This window comes from Aquarana catesbeiana, linkage group LG08, assembly GCF_042186555.1.
Source record: "Aquarana catesbeiana isolate 2022-GZ linkage group LG08, ASM4218655v1, whole genome shotgun sequence".
Taxonomy (NCBI): domain Eukaryota; kingdom Metazoa; phylum Chordata; class Amphibia; order Anura; family Ranidae; genus Aquarana; species Aquarana catesbeiana.
The window spans coordinates 144300485-144320329 of NC_133331.1; the positions used below are offsets into that span (position 1 = coordinate 144300485).

Consider the following 19845-nt stretch of genomic DNA (forward strand, 5'->3'; position numbering starts at 1 on the left):
CCCAAATCCAGGTGTGAAAAACTTGTTGCATCTTTCCCAAAAAGACTTGTGGCTGTATTAGATCAAAAGGGTGCTCTACTAAATACTGAGCAAAGGGTCCGAATACTTAGGACCATGTGATATTTCAGTTTTTCTTTTTTAATAAATCTGCAAAAATGTCAACAATTCTGTGTTTTTCTGTCAATATGGGGTGCTGTGTGTACATTAATGAGGAAAAAAATGAACTTAAATGATTTTAGCAAACAGCTGCAAAATAACAAAGAGTGAAACATTTAAGGGGGTCTGAATACTTTCCGTCCCCACTGTATAAGCAGTGCTAGTAATGCTCGTTTTATTTTCACTATCTGATGATGTTTAATATAACACAGTATAACAGCAGCTACCTAAAAACACAAGGTGTATTTTATTTTCACCATAGATCGCAGATATTCATAGTTAACTTAAAAGAGGATTCCGCTTTTACCAACTTCCTTTTAAACAGTGTACGAATTATTAGTACATTGTGCAAAAGCAGGTTGGGCAAAGCAAGATCCTCTTCTTAGCAAGCTATAAACTCTCTCAGGACTGGTATCCAGATTAGTTGTGCAATCAGCACTTTTAACCATTTACATTTATTCTATGTAATGATATTTCTACAAATAATTGTTATAGCTGCAGCTCGCTGAACACGCTAAAACATACTATTTGCTGCAAATCTAAAAATGATTGCAGAGGTTCCCCAAGATCTCAAACTTTCTGCCAAGGGTTACTTTAAGGTAAAAATGGTTGAGAAAGGCTGCTTTAGACTATTGACCATTGTAAGAAAAGCACCCTGGAATTGTTATAGTTTGACCCAAATTTAAGGCAAAACTTTTTTTTTAAGTTTTGGATAGGGTGGAGAGGGTTTAGAACATCTGTCATTTTATATTGTGGTCTGTGTCCCTGTTAGGGAGATTCACCCTCTCTGTCATAATTACCGTCATCATCAAAGTAAAAGGAAATCCCACATTTTGGGTTGACACACAACAGTAATAGAGGGGAAATTTTCAGATGGGGACACCAGTTCTAGTGACACCCTGGTATTTTCTCACTTTGGAGGCATTTTCTCTCACCTCCTGTTTTGGCTATGGGACAGGAAGGGAAGGGAAATCTTCCCAATGGGACACAGATAGCAAAAGAGACATGACTGGGGTTATAACTCTCCCTTACTCTATCCAAAATGAAAAAAAAAACTGCCTTTAGTTACACTGTAATATGCATTTAGATGTATTCAGCAAATAAATAACAGTAATCAGAATGCTATTTTTTTGTGATTTTTTTAAAGAGTGGAGTAGTCAGTAAGAGGTGTGTTACTTATGGTAAAGTGGATAATTCCTTTAACATAAACATGTTCACACATGTTTGTTTACCACCCAAGATAATCTTCATACTACAACTAAAACTTAAAAGCAAGACAAACCCATTTATATCCAAGATAACCTTTACCATAGTAAAAGTTCTACATTTTATTCAATGTTACATCAGAAATTCAAAGTTCTACCAATTTTGTGCATTTTGATCAGTAAAAAAGTCAAATACATGTGGTAGATAAAAATGTTAATTCTCAACTATTTTGAGATGCATTTTTTTTCCTGAAATAACAAGGCAGAAATTGATTTCCTTATGTGGAAAAATGATAATAGTCATGAAGAAAAACTTTTTCTTTTTGGAAATATACAGCATGTAAGGCAAGAGGTTGCTCATTATTTAAACTAGAAATGACAGAGCACATTCTCTGTTTGGTAATGAAAACATTTTCAGAAGTCAGTAAAGTTATTACAAAAAAAAAAGTTTTTTTCTTTTTTTCTCCTTTACTCAGAAAAGTGCTAGATGCTCTTGTGACTTGCTGACAACGCAGAATTCTAAAAAGCAAGAGCTAGAAACGGTGGAACTGTCTGTATGAGCAGTGATCATGCCAAGTATGCCATACGGGTTTTAACCCCTCTCCTATGACAATTAAGATCTGCGGGTGCAAACCTCATTCCCATATTTAATAACCAGCGATTAATCAAGCAAAATATCAAAAATCCATCTTATTAAAAGGACCAGATTATTCCTGTAGTTGATCCTGAATATTGTATATCATGTTCTTCAGGCAGAGGTATAAATCAGGGATGATTGCAGGTATAACCATTTGCTTTGAGAGATACATACGGATTGAAAAGCAGAAGTAATGGGATATTTCAGGACATTAAATCTACTGCTGCCTGCAGTCGGTAAACAGTCATCTCCTGAAAAGACTTTAGAAGGAATACAAAACTTAAACTGGGAGGATCGCCGCTCCGCAGTCCTCAGGTTCCGTATAGTAAGAAGAGTTTGTATCTGAGTGGTGGATTGCAAGCGCTTCTTTGCTCTCCAGATTTGGCTCAATTATTACAGTCTTCTCAAATATTTTCTTTTTACACGTTTCAGGACAGTTCTGCACATAGATTACTCTGTTGTAGGCTTTAAGTCTCTTCCATAACTGGATATACACTTTGCATTGCACATACATAAACAAGAGTCCTCCAGTGAAGCCAATTGCTACCACGACTAACTTAGTCCAAAACGGCCATTCCAGGATACCTTTACAAACAGAAGAGACACAAAGTAAATACATGCACCACACTTTATCATGTTTTTAGAATAACAGGTAAGCCCATAATAATACTAATCTTTCTAAAGCTATTTAAAGAAGGCAAACAAGCAATTACTACAATGCAAAGATAAAAACTCCTACTAAGCACTGTTATGCTATCAAAAGGATGGTACCCTAGGGGAAGGTGCACAGGGCAGTATGTTACATAACGTCACTAGTTCTGGCCGTTTTGGCAATTGTTTTAGTATTATTTGAAAGGCCACAGCCTTTAACAAAAAGTGTGGTTGCTTACTTAAACAGAGATGGCCCCCCTACATCCAGCCAAAACATTTCAAGGTGTTGAGTAAAGGTTAGCAATATGGAAGTGGAACAAGCTTGCCCACCCCAGGCACGATGTATCACTTTTGTATTCAGTGGTTTCTCGTGAAATGAAAGCCATAATCTTTCCAGAATAATATTTAGCTTTTTCTGGTTTTCATTTAAACATACATTTGTTTCAGAATCCGCCAAAATTCTGCTGTGTACACAACAGCCCTGATGCTGAAGGGTACTGCATTTTACAAAATCTCACAGAAGGGGGTGCTTAAGTGTTAGTAGCATGGTAACAACAAATTTATGACTCCTTTTGGTGTGATCGGGAAAAAAATGAAATAGTCTTCATAATTTCACTTGCAAAAAGAATGAATAATATTAACTATAAAACATTTTGCAATACAGATAATAGATTAATGGCTATTTTGTTGAACATTTCCATATATTGCCCACTGGGGAGCTACACTCTATTTGTCTTGGTAATCACTGTTAGAATTAATGAGAAACCAAAAATTTTGAATTGTCACCACAACAGGAATAGAGGGAAAATCTTCCAATGAGGACATCTATTCCGATGACAACCTTTTAAGGCTTCATGTAAGCTACAGTTCCTAAACTTGAGTTTAGGAGCTTTTGGCGTTTTTGCCAAAGCTTCTAAATTTAACTTCATAAAAGCCTGTGTGTTTATGTACACGTAGGCTTTTAGTAGAGTTTAGGAGCTGCTGCGGTTAGGAGAGGTTCAAACTCCCTCTCCTGAACATGGAAGAATTACATTCAGGATAGGAACGTTTTGCCACAGGCCACAAATCGCAATGGACTAGCAACACTATTTTGACGCATTTTGCATTTTAAGTAGGCTACATGTACATGAAGCCCAAGACAAAATTTCTTCAGAACTTTGTAACGTTCTCCTACCACTTCCTGTTTCTCTGGAACAAGTAGTAAAGGAGAATATCCCCAATGGGATACAGACAAAACTCACAGGAGTTCCAATCATTCCCTACACTCTAAAAAAAAGAACGTAGCTTTAGATATACTGTAAATTTTAATTATGAACAAAGTACATTTTTTAAACTCCAGCTACAACACACCCCTGTGCACCAAAAACTGTCCCTACCCTTTTACTGTTTGTTGCAGCGTGATGCACAAATGCCTGTATAGGTGTGAAAAATACTCTGCTATGCAGTAAGTACATATGAGACCTGGAAGGGAAAGCAGTCATATCCTGGCTGACTTCAGGTTTTGTTGGCTCTTGGACTAGTTGTGATGTATATTGCTCACAATTATGAGGTCTATGCAGCAACATGGTGGCCAATCACAGTTGTGCAGCCTACAGTAAAGTCATGGTGGAGGGGGCGTGGCCGAGCGGGGAATGGAGTAAGACGCACACTGCACAGCTCCGCCAGGAATCCTGACGAATCCTATCAATATCACCGCCATCCTGCCTCATAGAGATGCAGATCTTGGTGCACTGTAATCCCCTGACTGCCCGCTATCCACGGAGGGGTAAATCGGCGAAATCACGATGGCCAGATGCGGACCGGCGGCACGAACGGTACCGGACACCCCTGGCCATGATGGCGGCCTCCCGCCCTGCGCGGTGAAGGAAGCTGCCCGGCGCCTATTCGGCATTAATTCTGCCTAGAAGGACCTCTCAACAGCTCTCATGCCTGATTCCGAGGAAGCGCTGATGGAGGCTGTTATGGGCTCCCTGGATGGGATCCCTCCTCAGCTTGCAGATGCCACAGCCTCTACAACTGTGAGTACTCTCCCACATTCTTCCAACATGGCGCCCGCATCTCTGCAGCAGGACACTGACCCTGAGCCCACACTGCGTGATATCTTTGCTGCAGTTACATCTTGCAGCTCATCTATAACTGCACTAACTGGGGAAGTGAAAGGTATGAAGGGGGAGATTTCCTTAATAAGACACGATATGCAGAAGCTGCGCGAACGCACGTCCGCTCTCTAGAGGGCAGACTTAGTACACTGGAGGATGAGTGGTAGCCCTTACAGAGGGATGTGCGACATGTGACATTAATGGCGTCTGTGAATGCGGCCCGATTGGAGGATATGGAAAACCGCCTGCGCAGAAATAACGTGTGGGCGGTCGGTATTCCGGAAAGAGCTGAGGGCAAAAACCCAGTAGCTTTTATTGAATCTTGGCTGAAGGACACATTTGGCAGCACCGTGTTTTCTCCTATGTTTGTGGTTGAGAGGGCCCGAGTCCCCTCGAGGCCACCATCACAGGGAGCTCCACAGCGCCCTTTCCTTTTTCGGCTGCTTAACTACAAGGATCGGGATGCCATCCTGAGTAATGCTAGAACAGCTGGGGTCCTGAAAGTGGACAATGCCACGGTCTCATTATTTCCGGAATTCTCCGCGGAGGTGCAGCGGCAAAGATCCAAATTCATCGATATCAAGAAGAGGCTAAGGATCCTGAATCTCCAATACTTTATGTTGTATCTGGCAAAGTTGAAAGTGATTGCTAATGGCACGTCCCATTTCTTTGAAAACCCCACTGCTGCTATGCACTGGTTGGATAGAGAAGAGCGTGCTTTAGCACAACATCTTGCATAAGTGCGGTTTCTCTCTTCTTTACTGCACCTTGTTCAAGCGGAGCTCTGTTGAAATTTGATCCCTTCTTTTTCTTTTATGGCGGAGTTGGTTCTAACCCCCTATTATTTTTGCAGAATATTTTTTCTACTTTTGAGTTTTTCCTTTTTGCACGTCACTTTTGTATGCTGATATTTCGGCATTAGTAACATATTGTTCTAATTTCACTGGTGCAAGGTTTGATAATAATTCATGCCCCTTGGGCTACGCAAGAGCCCCCTCTACAGAGTCCTGAGAGGACTGAATTCCCCACGTTGGGGTTTACTATGGTTATGTGCGGCCATGTTGGTCAGGCACTGTTTACTTTAAGGATGTACTTTTCCTTTTCCCCTCTCCAGGTTGGACGATTATATGACTGTTTAACTCCCTTCCTACTTATACCCTCCAAGCAGTGGCGGGAATTGCTGTGTCGGAATATTGTGGTAATTAGGGCAGGCTGTGATGTTTTACTGCCTGAAAATGGTAATGCGACACAAAATGCATGTAGCTCCTCAGCTCTCCATTTTGCTTCTAAAACAGATTGGAAATGGCGAATCAAGGTACTGGGGGGTTAATGCTCCTTTCTTGGAATATTAGGGGACTGGGGGACAAAAAAAGGGGAGTGCAATGTTCAAATATTTATCTAGGATGCAGCCGCACCTGGTCTGTCTTCAGGAGACTCACCTGCAGCTCAATTCGATCTACCTGTTGAAATCACGTAGGTATCCTACTCAGTTTCACTCGGTGCACTCCTCCTACTCCAGGGGGGTGAGTGTACTGATCTCTAGGAGGATATCTTTTGAATGTCTGCAGCAGAGGATTGATGGGGACGGCAGATTTGTGTTTCTACTGTGTAAGCTCAATGGATTTATGTGTATTGTTGCGACCATGTATGTTCCTCCCCCATGCTCCTCGGACCCTCTAAAGAAATTTGCCCAGTTCATGGCCTTATACCCTAATACTGCTGTTCTAGCGTTGAGACTTCAATAATGTGTTAGATACACACTTAGATAGAATATCCTTAAACCCCAGACAAATTAGTCGCTCCCCGGGTAGTACCTCATTTGCACTTCTGCTTGCTGAATTGGGTCTGAGAGACGTATGGAGGGAGAAGCATCCAATGGATAAATGTTATTCATGTAGATCGAGCATACATGGTGGTCTTTCACGTATAGATCTGGGCCTGGGCAACACTTCCCTTTTGCAGAGGGTATTGGATTCTGCATATGAACCTAGATTACTCTCTGATCACTCTCCCTTTTGGGCACGGATAGACGTAGGAACCCAGGAGGTTCAACCCCTCTGGCGGACTAACGCATTCTGGCTGAAGCTATTCCTAGAACCGGATGGGATAGGTGATGCCTTGAGGGAGTAACTATGTTTCAACAGAGGATCCGCAAGCACGGCTGTTTGGGACTCTCTGAAGGCGTTCCTGCGAGGATGTCTGATCAGAGGAATCAATGGAGTGAAAAGGAGATCGGGAGAGTGGGAATTCAGGGTTAGAGACGATTTACAAACTAGAGAGCAGAAAATGATTTCAGACTCATCCCAGGAAAATAGGGAGGCATGGATTGAGGCTCACTCATTATACAACTCAGTAGTCTTATCAGCGGCCGAAAAACAGAGGTTCTTCCTACAACAGGAATATTATGAAGAGGGCGAGAACACGGGTCATCTCCTTGCCTTATTGGCTAGGGAGCAAAGAGACATGGCTTCCATTATAGCCATTAAATCAGAGACAGGGGAGACTTGCTCCAGGAAGGCCGACATTATGCAGATATTTTATCAATTTTATATGGACTTATATTCCTCTAGGACTGCGTCTAGTTCCTCTGAGCTGGATTCATTCCTACAGAATTGTTCCTTCTCTCAGGTCTCGGAGACTGAGAGGAACATGTTGGGTGCTCCAATAACTATGGAGGAATTGGCGGAGGCCCTCCAGGGGGCTAAGAAGCATAAGTCTCCGGGCTCGGATGGTTTACCTGCTGAGGTTTATAGGGAGATATAGTGATATTCTACTTCCACCACTGCTGCGAGCTTTCTCTGCGGCAGAGGAGGAAGGATTCCTGCCGGATAGTATGCAAGAAGCCCTCATAGTTGTGATCCCTAAACCGGGTAAGGACAAACTCCTACCGGATTCATACAGGCCCATATCCCTCTTGAACCTAGACGTCAGACTTCTAGCACGAGTACTGGCAAATAGATTGTCCAAGGTGATCGGGGGGTTGGTGCATAGAGACCAGTCTGGGTTTATACCTACTAAATCTACAACTAATAATATTAGACGCCTCTTTATGAACCTGCAAACCCCAGTGGATAATCCTGGAGGTAGGGCCATATTATCCTTGGATGCCGCTAAGGCTTTTGATAGTGTGGAGTGGCCCTACCTCTGGGAGATCCTAGCTCGTTTTGGCCAAGGTGACAGGTTTGTTAACTGGGTGAAGATTCTATACTCAGCCCCTACAGCGAGGCTTCGCATTAATAACTCCCTTTCCCAGTCCTTTGCATTACGCAGAGGCACTCGACAGGGGTGCCCATTGTCACCCCTGCTGTTTGCTTTGGCAGTCGAACCGTTGGCTATCATGATCCGTAGTTCCTCTGAGATAGTGGGATTCTGTAGAGGCCTCTCAGAGGAAAAGATCTCACTGTACGCTGACGCACTGCTGTACCTGGGAGATACGGATAATTCTTTGAGGTTACTAATGTCACTTATAATTAAATTTGGGGGATTCTCAGGCTTTTCAATCAACTGGTCCAAATCTATTATGATGCCTATAGACCCCATAACTAAACCCGTGCCCCAGGAGGCAAGACAAATCACCATCGCCGAATCATTTCGATATTTAGGAGTGGTGGTGACTCCGGACACCTCTAAGTACCTTAAATTAAATTTGGAACCCATGTTGGAGAAACAAAAAGAGAAATCCCTTAGCTGGTGTAAACTTCCCTTATCGGTCTTGGGGAGGATAAATCTAATAAAAATGATCTGGGCCCCGCAATTATTGTATGTCACTCAAAACTCCCCTGTGTGGATTTCTAACAAGTGGTTCAGGAAAATAGATACACAGATGCGGGATCTCATATGGAAAAGGAAGGGAGCTAGAATCAGTTTAAACACCCTACAATATTGTAGAAACAGAGGTGGTCTAGCGGTACCACACCACAAACTATATTTCTTGGCCGGGATCTCATATGGAAAAGGAAGGGCGCTAGAATCAGTTTAAACACCCTACAATATTGTAGAAACAGAGGTGGTCTAGCGGTACCACACCACAAACTATATTTCTTGGCCTCTCAAATGCAGCAGCTAATGGGGTGGGGGGATGATGATATCTCAGACGATCCCATAGTACGTTTAGTGGTCCGTACAAACCCGGACTTGAGGGCCAGTTCCCATTTAGAAATGGACCTCCCCGGCTTACCCCCAAATTCACCTACGGCGGGTCTTCTTAAAAAAGTGTGGAGCGCAGTTCGAGAGGCACTGAAGGTTGTGGGCCCCTTGGAATGCACCCCGTTTTGGGATAACCCAAGATACCCAGAACTTAATAAATTAGAGGGATTTACCCTGTGGAAGCATAAGGGAATTAGTTTTTTCTCACAGTTATATGTGGGAAATGTATTAAAATCTTTTGCGCAATTATGTTTGGAATTTGCACTCCCCAATAGATGCTTTTTTCAATATCTACAACTCCGACAAGCCCAGGGTAGGGTAACCCCCATGTCAGTAACGTCATCCCCACTTCTGAGGGAACTGTTGCATGTGAATGTTAGAAAAGGACTGATATCCTCCAATCAGGACCATACCCCCTTTAAATGCAGAGCTAAATGGGTCATAGATATTGGAGAGATCGATGATGATCAATGGGATATGGCACTGGAATCAATCCCTAATATATCCATTTCAGCTTCTCATAGGTTGTTGCAGCTGTTTATTCTGCATAGAACACCAACTAAGCTGTTTGCTTGGGGCCTGAGAGATTCACCCCTGTGCCCAAAATGTAAAATACATCAGGGTGACCTCATACATATGCTCTGGCGGTGCCCAAAGCTTAATAGATACTGGAATGAGGTCACACATATTGTATCCCGGTTGGCGCAGGTGCAAGTGCCCTCCACTCCTCTGGTGTGCTTACTAGGCGCGATTGATGAGGAGATGTACCAGAGGGGAATGTACATTATGCTTACCAGGCTATTGTATCTGGCTAGAAAACTTATTGCTCGACATTGGATGGCGCACACTGTACCAACGGGGAAGCAATGGATTGCATATGTAAACTCACTCCTGATCAGGGAACAATTAGCATACCGTCATAGAAATGCTGGCAATAAATTTGAAAAGGTATGGGAGCCCTGGTTGTCTGACCCAGCTCTTGCCCCCCCACAGCTTGTGATGGATAGACTGTTACGAATTTAGTATGAAGAATGTGCAGCAGATGGAGGGGGAGGGGAGAAGGGGAGAGGGGAGGGGACAACACCCTACAGTTTTATGTTAGGTACGTTAAACACCTGTTATGTATTATTCAATAGCGGACAAAGATGCAGTATAAAACTTTTATTCAGATGTATGAAGACTTGCACTGTATAATTTTGTGGGATGGACTTTGATTTCTTTAATCCTTACTACAATCTGTATTATCTTTGTATGATTATTTTCTGCATTGGAAAGAAATAAAAAAAAGTTTTGATTAAAAAGTCATGGTGGAGACCACAATGTTGTGATTCTTATATTATAGGGTTTTTCTCTTCTATGCTCTTGATACAGTGCATATACAGTAAATCTAAGAAATTGTTGTTTACATGGCCTGGGATAACCGCCAACCCATTACATGAGCTGTATCAGGTTCAGGTGTGGACATTTTACCATAGAATTCAGAAGCCAGTCAGTCTAGGAACCAGAAAACACAGAGTTCCAGTGACAACAGCAAAGCCTACCTAGCTACAGATTTGTGTCTCAAGATTATAGAGTAGCTATTACATCCAACAGCCAGAGAGTCGCAGAACATGATATCTATAATATACAAAATGCATCTGGAAAGTTTTCACAGCGCTTCACTTTTTCCACATTTTGTTATGTTACAGCCTTATTCCAAAATGGATTAAATTCATTATTGTCCTCAAAATTCTACAAACAATACCCCATAACAACAACGTGAAAGAAGTTTGTTTGAAATCTTTGCAAATTTATTAAAAATAAAAAAAACGAAAAAAGTCCCATGTACATAAGTATTCACAGCCTTTGCTCAATACTTTGTCGAAGCACCTTTGGCACCAATTACAGCCTCAAGTCTTTTTGAGTGTGATGCTACAGGCTTGGCACATCTATTTCTGGGCAGTTTTTCATTCTTCTTTGCAGGACCTCTCAAACACCATCAGGTTGGATGGGGAGAGTTGGTGCACAGCCATTTTCAGATCTCTCTAGAGATGTTCAATCTGGTTCAAGCCTGGGTTCTGGCTGGGCCACTCAAGGACATTCACAGAGTTGTCCCATAGCCAATACTTTGTTAACTTGGCTGTGTGCTTAGGGTCGTTGTCCTGTTGGAGGACAAACCTTAGCCACAGTCTGAGGTCCAGAGCAGGTTTTCATCAAGGATGTCTCTGTACATTGCTGCATTCATCTTTTCCTTGATCCAGACTAGTCTCCCAATTCCTGCCACTGAAAAACATCCCCACAGCATGATGCTGCCACTATCATGCTTCACTGTAGGGATGGTATTGGCCAGGTGATGAGCAGTGCCTGGTTACCTCCAGACATGACACTTGCCATTCAGGCCAAAGAAATCAATCTTTGTTTCATCAGACCAGAGACTTTTGTTTCACATGGTCTGAGAGTCCTTCAGGTGCCTTTTAGCAAACTCCAGGCAGGCTGTCATGTGCCTTTTACTGAGGAGTGGCTTCCGTCTGGTCACTCTACCACACAGGCCTGATTAGTGGAGTGCTGCAAAGATGGTTGTTCTTCTGGAAGGTTCTCCTTTCTCCACAGAGAAAGGCTGGAGCTCGGTCAGAGAGACCATTGGGATCTTGGTCACCTCCCTAAGGCCCTTCTCTCCTGATCACTAAGTTTGGCCCGGCAGCCCCGCTCTAGGAAGAGTCCTGATGGTTCCAAACTTCTTCCATTTACGGAAGAAAATTTTTCTGTACCCTTCTCTAGATCTGTGCCTTGATGCAATTCTGTCTAAGAGGTCTACAGACAATTCCTTGGACTTTATGGCTTGATTTGTGCTCTGACATGCACTGTTAACTGTGCGACCTTATGTCGATAGGTGTGTGCCTTTCCAAATCATGTCCAAGCAACTGAATTTACCACAGGTGAACTACAATCGAGTTGTAGAAACATCTCATTGATGATTAGTGGAAACAGGATGCAACTGAGCTCAATTTTGAGTGTCATGGCAAAGGCTGTGAATACTTATGTACATGTGATTTTTTTTGTTTTTTATTTTTAATACATTTGCAAAGATTCCAAACAAACTTCTTTAACTTTGGCATTATGGGGTAATGTTTGTAGAATTTTGAGGAAAATAATGAATTTAATCTATTTTGGAATAAGCCTGTAACATAAAATGTGGAAAAAGTGAAGCGCTGTGAATACTTTCCGAATGCACTATTCACCAGATGATTAAGAAGAGGTTTTGGATTTCTATTCTGCATCATCTGCACTTACAATAGAGCTATTGTACATGGAAATAAGCTACATAAAGGCTACTAGATGGGTCATATTGAAAGCTAACCTTTGCACGGAGCAAGAGTGAGAATCAATAAAATAACAAGGGTATCATCTTCTAAAATACGAATACATAGAAATGTGTTTTGTGAAAACTATGGTAAAACATCTGTAGCAAGCACAGATGGAGTAAAAACACAACTCAAGTCAGAAAAATTGTCTAACCACTTGAGTCCCAGCACATTTGACTTACAATTGCTGCTGTTTTGCAGTCAACCTAGCCAGGCTTGACATTTTTTTGGGGAACAGATAGTGCCTTCTTTTGATACCGTACTTTAACCACTTGCTTACTGGCCATCTAAACCCCCCTTCTGCCCAGACCAATTTTCAGCTTTTAGCGCTGTCACTCTTTGAATGACAATTGCGTGGTCATACAACACTGTACCCAAATGAAATTTTTATCATTTTTTTCCAACAAATAGAGCTTTCTTTTGGAGGTATTTGATCACCTCTGTGTTTTTTATATTTTGTTTAAAAAAAAATACAAAACCGTTTTATATTTTGTTAATAAATTTTGCAAACATGTAATTTTTCTCCCTCATTGATGTACACTGATGAGGCTACACTGATGGGCACCGATAGGTGGCACTGGTGGGCATCACTGAAGGGCATTGATAGGTGGAACTGAAGGGCACTAATAGGTGGCACTGATGACACTGATTGGCACTGATTAGTGGCACTGGCAGGCAGTACTGGTGGGCACATATGAGGCGGCTTCACCTCTTCCTCTTCGGGACTGATGTCCCTTCAACAGAAGCCGGTGATTGGCTTTTTTTACTCCTCACGCTGTCAGCGTAAGAAAAAAAAAAAAGAAAAAAAAAAAAAAAAAAAAAAAGATTACTTATCTTCTGTTTACATCACTTGATCAGCTGTCATCGATCACGATGATCACGTGGTAAGGGGCCAGGATTGACCCCTTACACTGATCTTTGATCACCCAAGTTTCATTGACTCGGGTGATCACAGCACGCGCCACGTGCACCCTTCAGGGGGGCGTGGCGAGCGTGCAAAGGGGAGGACGTCTATTGACGGCTTCCCGGCAAAGCAGATCTGCGCTGTAGCCGTCATTCAGTGATAGCACGGATCTGAAGGGGTTAAATTGTATACTTTAATTTTTTAATTTTTTTTTTTATATCTTCGAAAATATATTGCAATATTTTGAACAGCAGTCTGAAGTGTTGGACTGTGAATGTTTTAAACATTTGTAATTAATATATTTTTCATATTAGATTTACTTTTTTCTTTACTTTTTTTTTAGTTTCTTATGTATACTATGGTAACAAAAAGTATTGGGATGCCTGCCTTTACACGCACATGAACTTTAATGGAATCCCAGTCTTGGTCCGTAGGATTTAATATGGAGTTGGCTCACCTTTTGCAGCTATAACAGCTTCAATTCTTCTGGGAAGACTGTCCACAAGGTTTAGGAGTGTGTCTATGGAAATGTTTGACCATTCTTTCAGAAGCACATTTGTGAGATTAGGCACTGATGTGGACGAGAAGGCCTGGCTTGCAGTCTCCGCTCTAACTCATCCCAAAGATATTCTATCGGCTAGTGGTCAGGACTCGCTCATCCGTGTCTTTATGGACCTTGTTTGTGCACTGATGCGCAGTCATGTTGGAACAAGAAGGGGCCATCCCCAAACTGTTCCCACAAAGTTGGGAGCATGAAATTGTCCGAAATGTCTCGGTATGCTGACGCCTTAAGAGTTCCCTTCACTGGAATTAAGGGGTCAAGCTTAACCCTTAAAAAACAACCTCACACCATAATCCCCCCTCCACCAAATGATTTGGACCAGTGCACACAGCAAGGTCCATAAAAACATGGATGAGCGAGTTTGGGGTGGAGGAACTCGACTGGCCTACACAGAGTTCTGACCTCAACCCGATAGAAAACCTTTGGGATGAAATTAGAGCGGAGACTGCGACCCAGGCCTTCTCGTCAGTGCCTGACCTCACAAATGTAGTTCTGGAAGAATGGTCAAACATTCCCATAGACAAACTCCTAAACCTTGTGGACAGCCTTCCCAGAAAAGTTGACGCGGTTAAAGCTGCAAAGGGTGGGCCACCTCAATATTGAATCCTATGGACTAAGACTAGGATGTCATTAAAGTTCATGTGCATGTATAGGCAGGCGTCCCAATACTTTTGGAATTATAGTGTATATAGCTAGGTAATGTGCTACAAAATATTTTATACTACTACTTCTATAAATAAGAACACAAAATAGGTTTGTCTTAGCTACGTGGTATGAACATGGTCGGGTCGAGAAACAAGGGAGCACATTCTGCTGTCAATGACTGAAAACTGACATGTCTATTTTTTTGGCACCAAGTTGCACATGCAGGGGCTCAGGCATAGCACGACCCCAGAAAATGCCCCCAAATTACGATTTGGAAAAGTCAAAGGTTTTTGACAATGGACATAACTTGGAGTTTGAACCCCAATTTTTCAACATGGGACTGGCAGCATGATTAGGGAAAAAACATTTGAATACAGAATTTTCTAGAAACTCACACCCAGGGTGTGTTCGGGGGTCTGTGTACCCTCATGGATGTTACATTGGGAGCAGTGGCCATGTCCGTACAGCAGTTGTGCCCCAACTGACAGCAATGGGATTGCCTGCACAGGGGTGCAAAGAACACCTGTGCATCCCCATGCAGGTAAACCTGGCCCTCACAGAGGGTAGGGAATTATATGCCCTGCTATCCCATTGCTGTTTTAAAGTGGCATTGAGGACTCAGGTGGTTAAATTATTTTTGATAGAGTGTTGACGGATTAGAACCTCTGTCTGTATTTATCAATGTCCTAGTCCTCATCTGAAATATGTTGTTGTTTTTTTTTGATGGATGTTGGAACACAAACTGATCAGAAATTTCCTCAATGAGGACACAGACAACCAAAAACTAATTTTTCTGATAGAGCGGGGAAGGGTCAGAATTTCTGTTAAGTTCTGCTGCCAGGTCCCCACTCAGGAGATTTGCTCTTGCTTTCTGTCTAGGTTAAAGACAAAACAGGAAAGATTCATTACTAATAAGATGTCATGGGGCCTCGTTTCTCATTTTACATAGGTCCTCTGAGGAACTAAGCTATGTGCATGGCAGTTAGCTCTAAGCAATTAGCAACCTTTAGGTTTATTCAAAAGGACAAAAAAGCAACATACTGATATAACTTCATTAAATGGAACACCGATTGGTTGGCTGTTCGCTCTGTTTTACTAAACAAACCTGCTTGGGTTTTTTTCAGTCATAACTCTCTACTAACCTAACCCACAAGCAGAAACTCATACATACCTGTGGTTTGGCCCAGCTTGATCTCTTCGGCTGTCCGGTCAATAAGAACATATAATGACCAGACAACACAGGTGATTGCAATGATGTGGAATGTTACAGAGCACATGATCTTCCTCCGTTCACTTGAGGTCATCTGCAGCTTTTCCCACTAGAAAAAAAAGAAAGCTTTAAAGTTTCACAGGATCCTCAGGTTCAAGGCTTTAGAAGTTATGATATTCTGGCTGGGGTATTCCACAATGCCCACGACCCTCTTTTTGTATTTGGGTACTATAAAGTTTATAGAGATTAATGTCTTCCTAAAGTGGACCTTGAAGTACAAGCAAGGTCCAATAATTCACGAAGGACCCCCTTTCCCAGCATTAGAAAGTGCTATAAATACAAAAAAAAGTATATAATATACATATGCTTCGTACAAAAGTGGGTTGCATCACCATCCATCTGAAAAAATCCTGGGGAATGCCTAGAGCCTAAATCTAGAAAGGTGACACTCCTGAACAGTAGCATGGGGTGCTCTAAGGAGATTTTTGGGCTACTCAGCATTCTCTGGGATTTCAAGGAAAGGATGGTGACGTCACCCTTCCTTAACCTCCCTGGCGGTATGATTATTTCAGATTTTTGCGTCTCAAAGCAGTACAATTATTTTGCATAGAAATTTGGCGTTTTATATTGTAGGTCTGTAATTCTTAGCAATAACACACTTATATATGTCCACCAAGAGTCTAGTAGATATCCCGGGTATGATGAAGTTTGAAACACAAAATCATAAATTATAATATAATAAATATACATAATTAAAACAAATAATAATATAATAATAATAAAATAAATTTCCCCACGATTCACTATCGCTCAATTCTGCAAGTGTTCTAATTTACTATCGCGGTTTTCTAGCTGGTCTAAAGCCACTTTTGACGTAAAGGGACACTTTTTGGTTGCTATGGACAATCTCAAGTTTCCAGGGAGAAAGAACAGTATATATAATATAAAACTACATGCAGGGCATGGGCCAAAGCACTGGGGACAAAAGGGAAGTGAAATGATTTCATACAGTACTGTAATCTGTAAGATTACAGTACTGTATGTGTTATGATTTTTACATTTTTTGAATTTGCTGCCAGGCTCCGCCCCTGTGCGTCGCAACGCTCGCAGGGAATGGAGCCTGGCACAGAGAGGCTTCGGGCAGAGGACGGAGCCTGCAGACAGCATGGGGGACATCGCAGGATCCTGAGGACAAGGTAAGTAACCTGCACCAGGATCCTGAGATGTAATCCCGAGTGTGGCTCGGGGTTACCGCTAATGGTGCTGAAATTTAACCCTGAGCCATACTCGGGAATACCGCCAGGGAGGCTATACGTTGACGGTAAGGTAATTTATTATGAGTGGGCCCTGGGTAAATAATGCACTCTTCATTTTAAGTGCTTTAGGTGAAATTCCGGGCAAACAGTTGAATACCCAATTGAAATACATAGTGTATACACATTCAGGGGAATGGCTGCCATATATGTGAGAGCTTTCCACACAGGACTGTATCCCAGATCTCATTTAACTGTCAGCCAGGAGATTCCCTGGCCAAAAGCTAAATGTAAACAAAGGTGTTGTCATTGCCTATATCTGGGAAATGACTTGTCACTGGCTGGGTGGAGCCTGATAAGGAACTGCGAGAGTAGTTCCCCATCAGGTCAGCTTTACTTCTGATTGACAGTGCACAGCAGTGGGGGGATTTGAAGGCCACTATTGGTCTTAATAGCGGCTATGGATTGGTCCACTGCCGTGCGCTGTCAACCAAGAGTAAAGTGGACTCGATGGGGAACCAGTCTCTCAGTTCCCCATCAGGCTCTGCTCTCCTCAGTATAAAAGTCATTGGCCATGCACCTGTCACTTTGACAGGCACAGTGGAGTGGCTGGGCAGGGAGGGGGAGTTTGAGGACACTCCAACCTCACTGCAAATACTGACATACCTGTTTCTGACAGGTACAAGAATCGGGCACAAGCACTGACACTTTGGGTGCTGTGCTCTGATGGAACTCTAAAGGGTGTTAACCCACCGGCTTTTTTTGAATTCTCCCGACTGTTTTTAGACAGTCTTGTTATTTACAATCCACACTGCATAGCAAATAGGATGACTCCACTCTTTCCTGCACACAATACAATGCAACAGCATCATCTCTCTACTAATTCATGGTCCAATGAGCAGGTTGGTAACACAGGAAGCAGTAAAAGCTGAAACAGAATACTGCCTATGCTGGGTGGCAGAGGTCTTTATTTCAAAGAAAAGATAAAAAATCCTTTGGATTTGGATGTATATCAACTGTGCACTTAGCGGTTTGCCTGATGGTCAGTTTAATATAATAATTAAAAGATACCTTTCATTAGTGTGCAGACTGACTCAGCAAGTCTACTAAACTAAGGATATAAACTCCATAATAAAATCCAATCAATTTTATAGCAGTACACACAAGTGTAAAACGTAAGCGCCTAGCATGGGTTCATAATGAGTCAACTTCTCCCCTGCACCTATGGCTTAAATAGAAGACTGAGCTAAATGGCAATGGGAACTATGCAAAACATTTGTTTAGCCTTGTGCTAAACTGCTCCAAAAAAATGTATACTTTGTCCGTTAGCTCTGATGGTAATACTATTGTTCTCTTCAATAGCCTTCCCCAGGCATGACTTTTGGATAGTCATAAAACATACATTTTACTACCACCAAAACATATTTTGGTTTCAGGTAAAATGGGCAAAAATTCAGATTTCTGTCTGTTTTTTTTTTTTTTTTTGTCTAAGTCTCCCAGTGAGGGTATTAGGTGGGTAAGAGAGTCACTATGAATGAAGGTACAGACAGCAATACAATAATTGTCAAAAGTTCAAACCCTTCTTCATTTAAATAAGCTGCGTTTTTGTTTTTCTGTTTGACCCATTGAAGAGATTTCCCATCACATCCTGTTCCGACAGGAAGTGAGAGGAAATCTCCCAAAAGGACACATGAAGTTATAAAATCTTTACATGGGTGGTGCCTTTTTTCCTGCTCTATCCAAAACAAAACCTTTTGAATAGGATTGGTTTTGAAGAAGAATATAATTGCTATTTTGTGATTTTTTTCGATGACATTCAGTACCAGAACAATACTACAGCTAACTCAAAAACCTTTAAAATTCCATTCCTTTCATTAAGGCTGCATTCGCACAGACAATGAGCCATAGTTTGAATCCCAGCAGCGAGACCTTACTGATATCTGCTGCTGGGATTGACAGCCGTGGGCAGATAGCAGCAGCCGCCAAGTCTGTACAATACTAGGTTGATTCCTGCCGCTGGGATTCGGGCAATGGCTAAACGCCTGTGTGAATGAATAGTCAGTTTTTGTTTCTTCTGAATGTTTTAGCTATGTTCTAAACAGGAAATATATTTAAAATTGATGTTTCATTTTGTTTCCTGTACACTCAAAGCTGAACTCCAGGCAAACAGCTACATATACAGATGAAATATATATTTTGAAGTTGTTTTACCTGGCACAAATTTGTGTATATGTCCAACCAGTCCTGAGATTTACACAGATCCAACACATAGTACAGTCCTGCTTAGGAGGGGAGAGGACTTGTTCTTTCTCTATAGCATTTTCACTCTGACCTGCAGGTCTCCATTCCACCCTCACTGTGATTGGACAGTGAGAGAGAAGCAATGCACTGATGAGCTCATCTCTCTGTCACTCTGCTCTCCTCTCCGGATGTTCTGTGCATTACAATAAACCTAACTGGCTCCCTGTCCTGCTGCTTCCTTCCCCTTGCTGTGCAGGGACTGAGAAAGCTGATGCCAAGTCAAATGTAGGTACTTATACCACTTTAATTTAAAATATACATTAAATGGTGTATTAATGATTATATTATATGTATAATTTCTGCCTGGAGTTTAGCTACCTGTTCGGTCATCCTAAAGTGGTTGTAAACCTCAGTCATCAAATCTGAGCAAAGCACATATATCTGTAGTGTTTACTTACAGTGGATATAAAAAAAGTCTACACACCCCTGTTAAAAGGTCAGATTTCTGTGATGTAAAAATGAGACAAAGAAATAATTTCAGAACGTTTCCCACCTTTAATGTAACCTATAAACTGTACAACTCAATTGCAAAACAAACTGAATTTTTTTAAGGGGGGGGGAGTAAAAATAAAAAAACAAAAAAATGTGGCTGCTTAAGTGTGCACGCCCTCTTATAACTGGGGATGTAGCGGTGTTCAGAATTATGCAATCACATTCAAACTCATGTTAAATAGGAGTCACTACACACCTGCCATCATTTAAAGTGCCTCTGATTAACCCCAAATAAAGTTCAAC

At 41.9% G+C, this 19845-nt stretch overlaps 1 protein-coding gene across 6 annotated transcripts in view; it reads right to left on the reverse strand.

Annotated features, from left to right (window-relative positions):
- Positions 1 to 1471: 1471 nt before the first annotated feature.
- Positions 1472 to 19845, reverse strand: part of MARCHF8 (membrane associated ring-CH-type finger 8) — a 367138-nt gene continuing 348764 nt past the window's right edge. For all 6 annotated transcript variants that reach the window (XM_073596520.1, XM_073596522.1, XM_073596521.1 and 3 more), the window contains 2 exons: positions 15518 to 15665; positions 1472 to 2583 (listed from right to left, as the gene is read on the reverse strand). In XM_073596520.1, the coding sequence (XP_073452621.1) occupies positions 2279 to 2583; positions 15518 to 15665 (453 nt within the window). In that variant the 3' untranslated portion in view covers positions 1472 to 2278. The remainder of the gene's footprint in view (positions 2584 to 15517; positions 15666 to 19845) is intronic.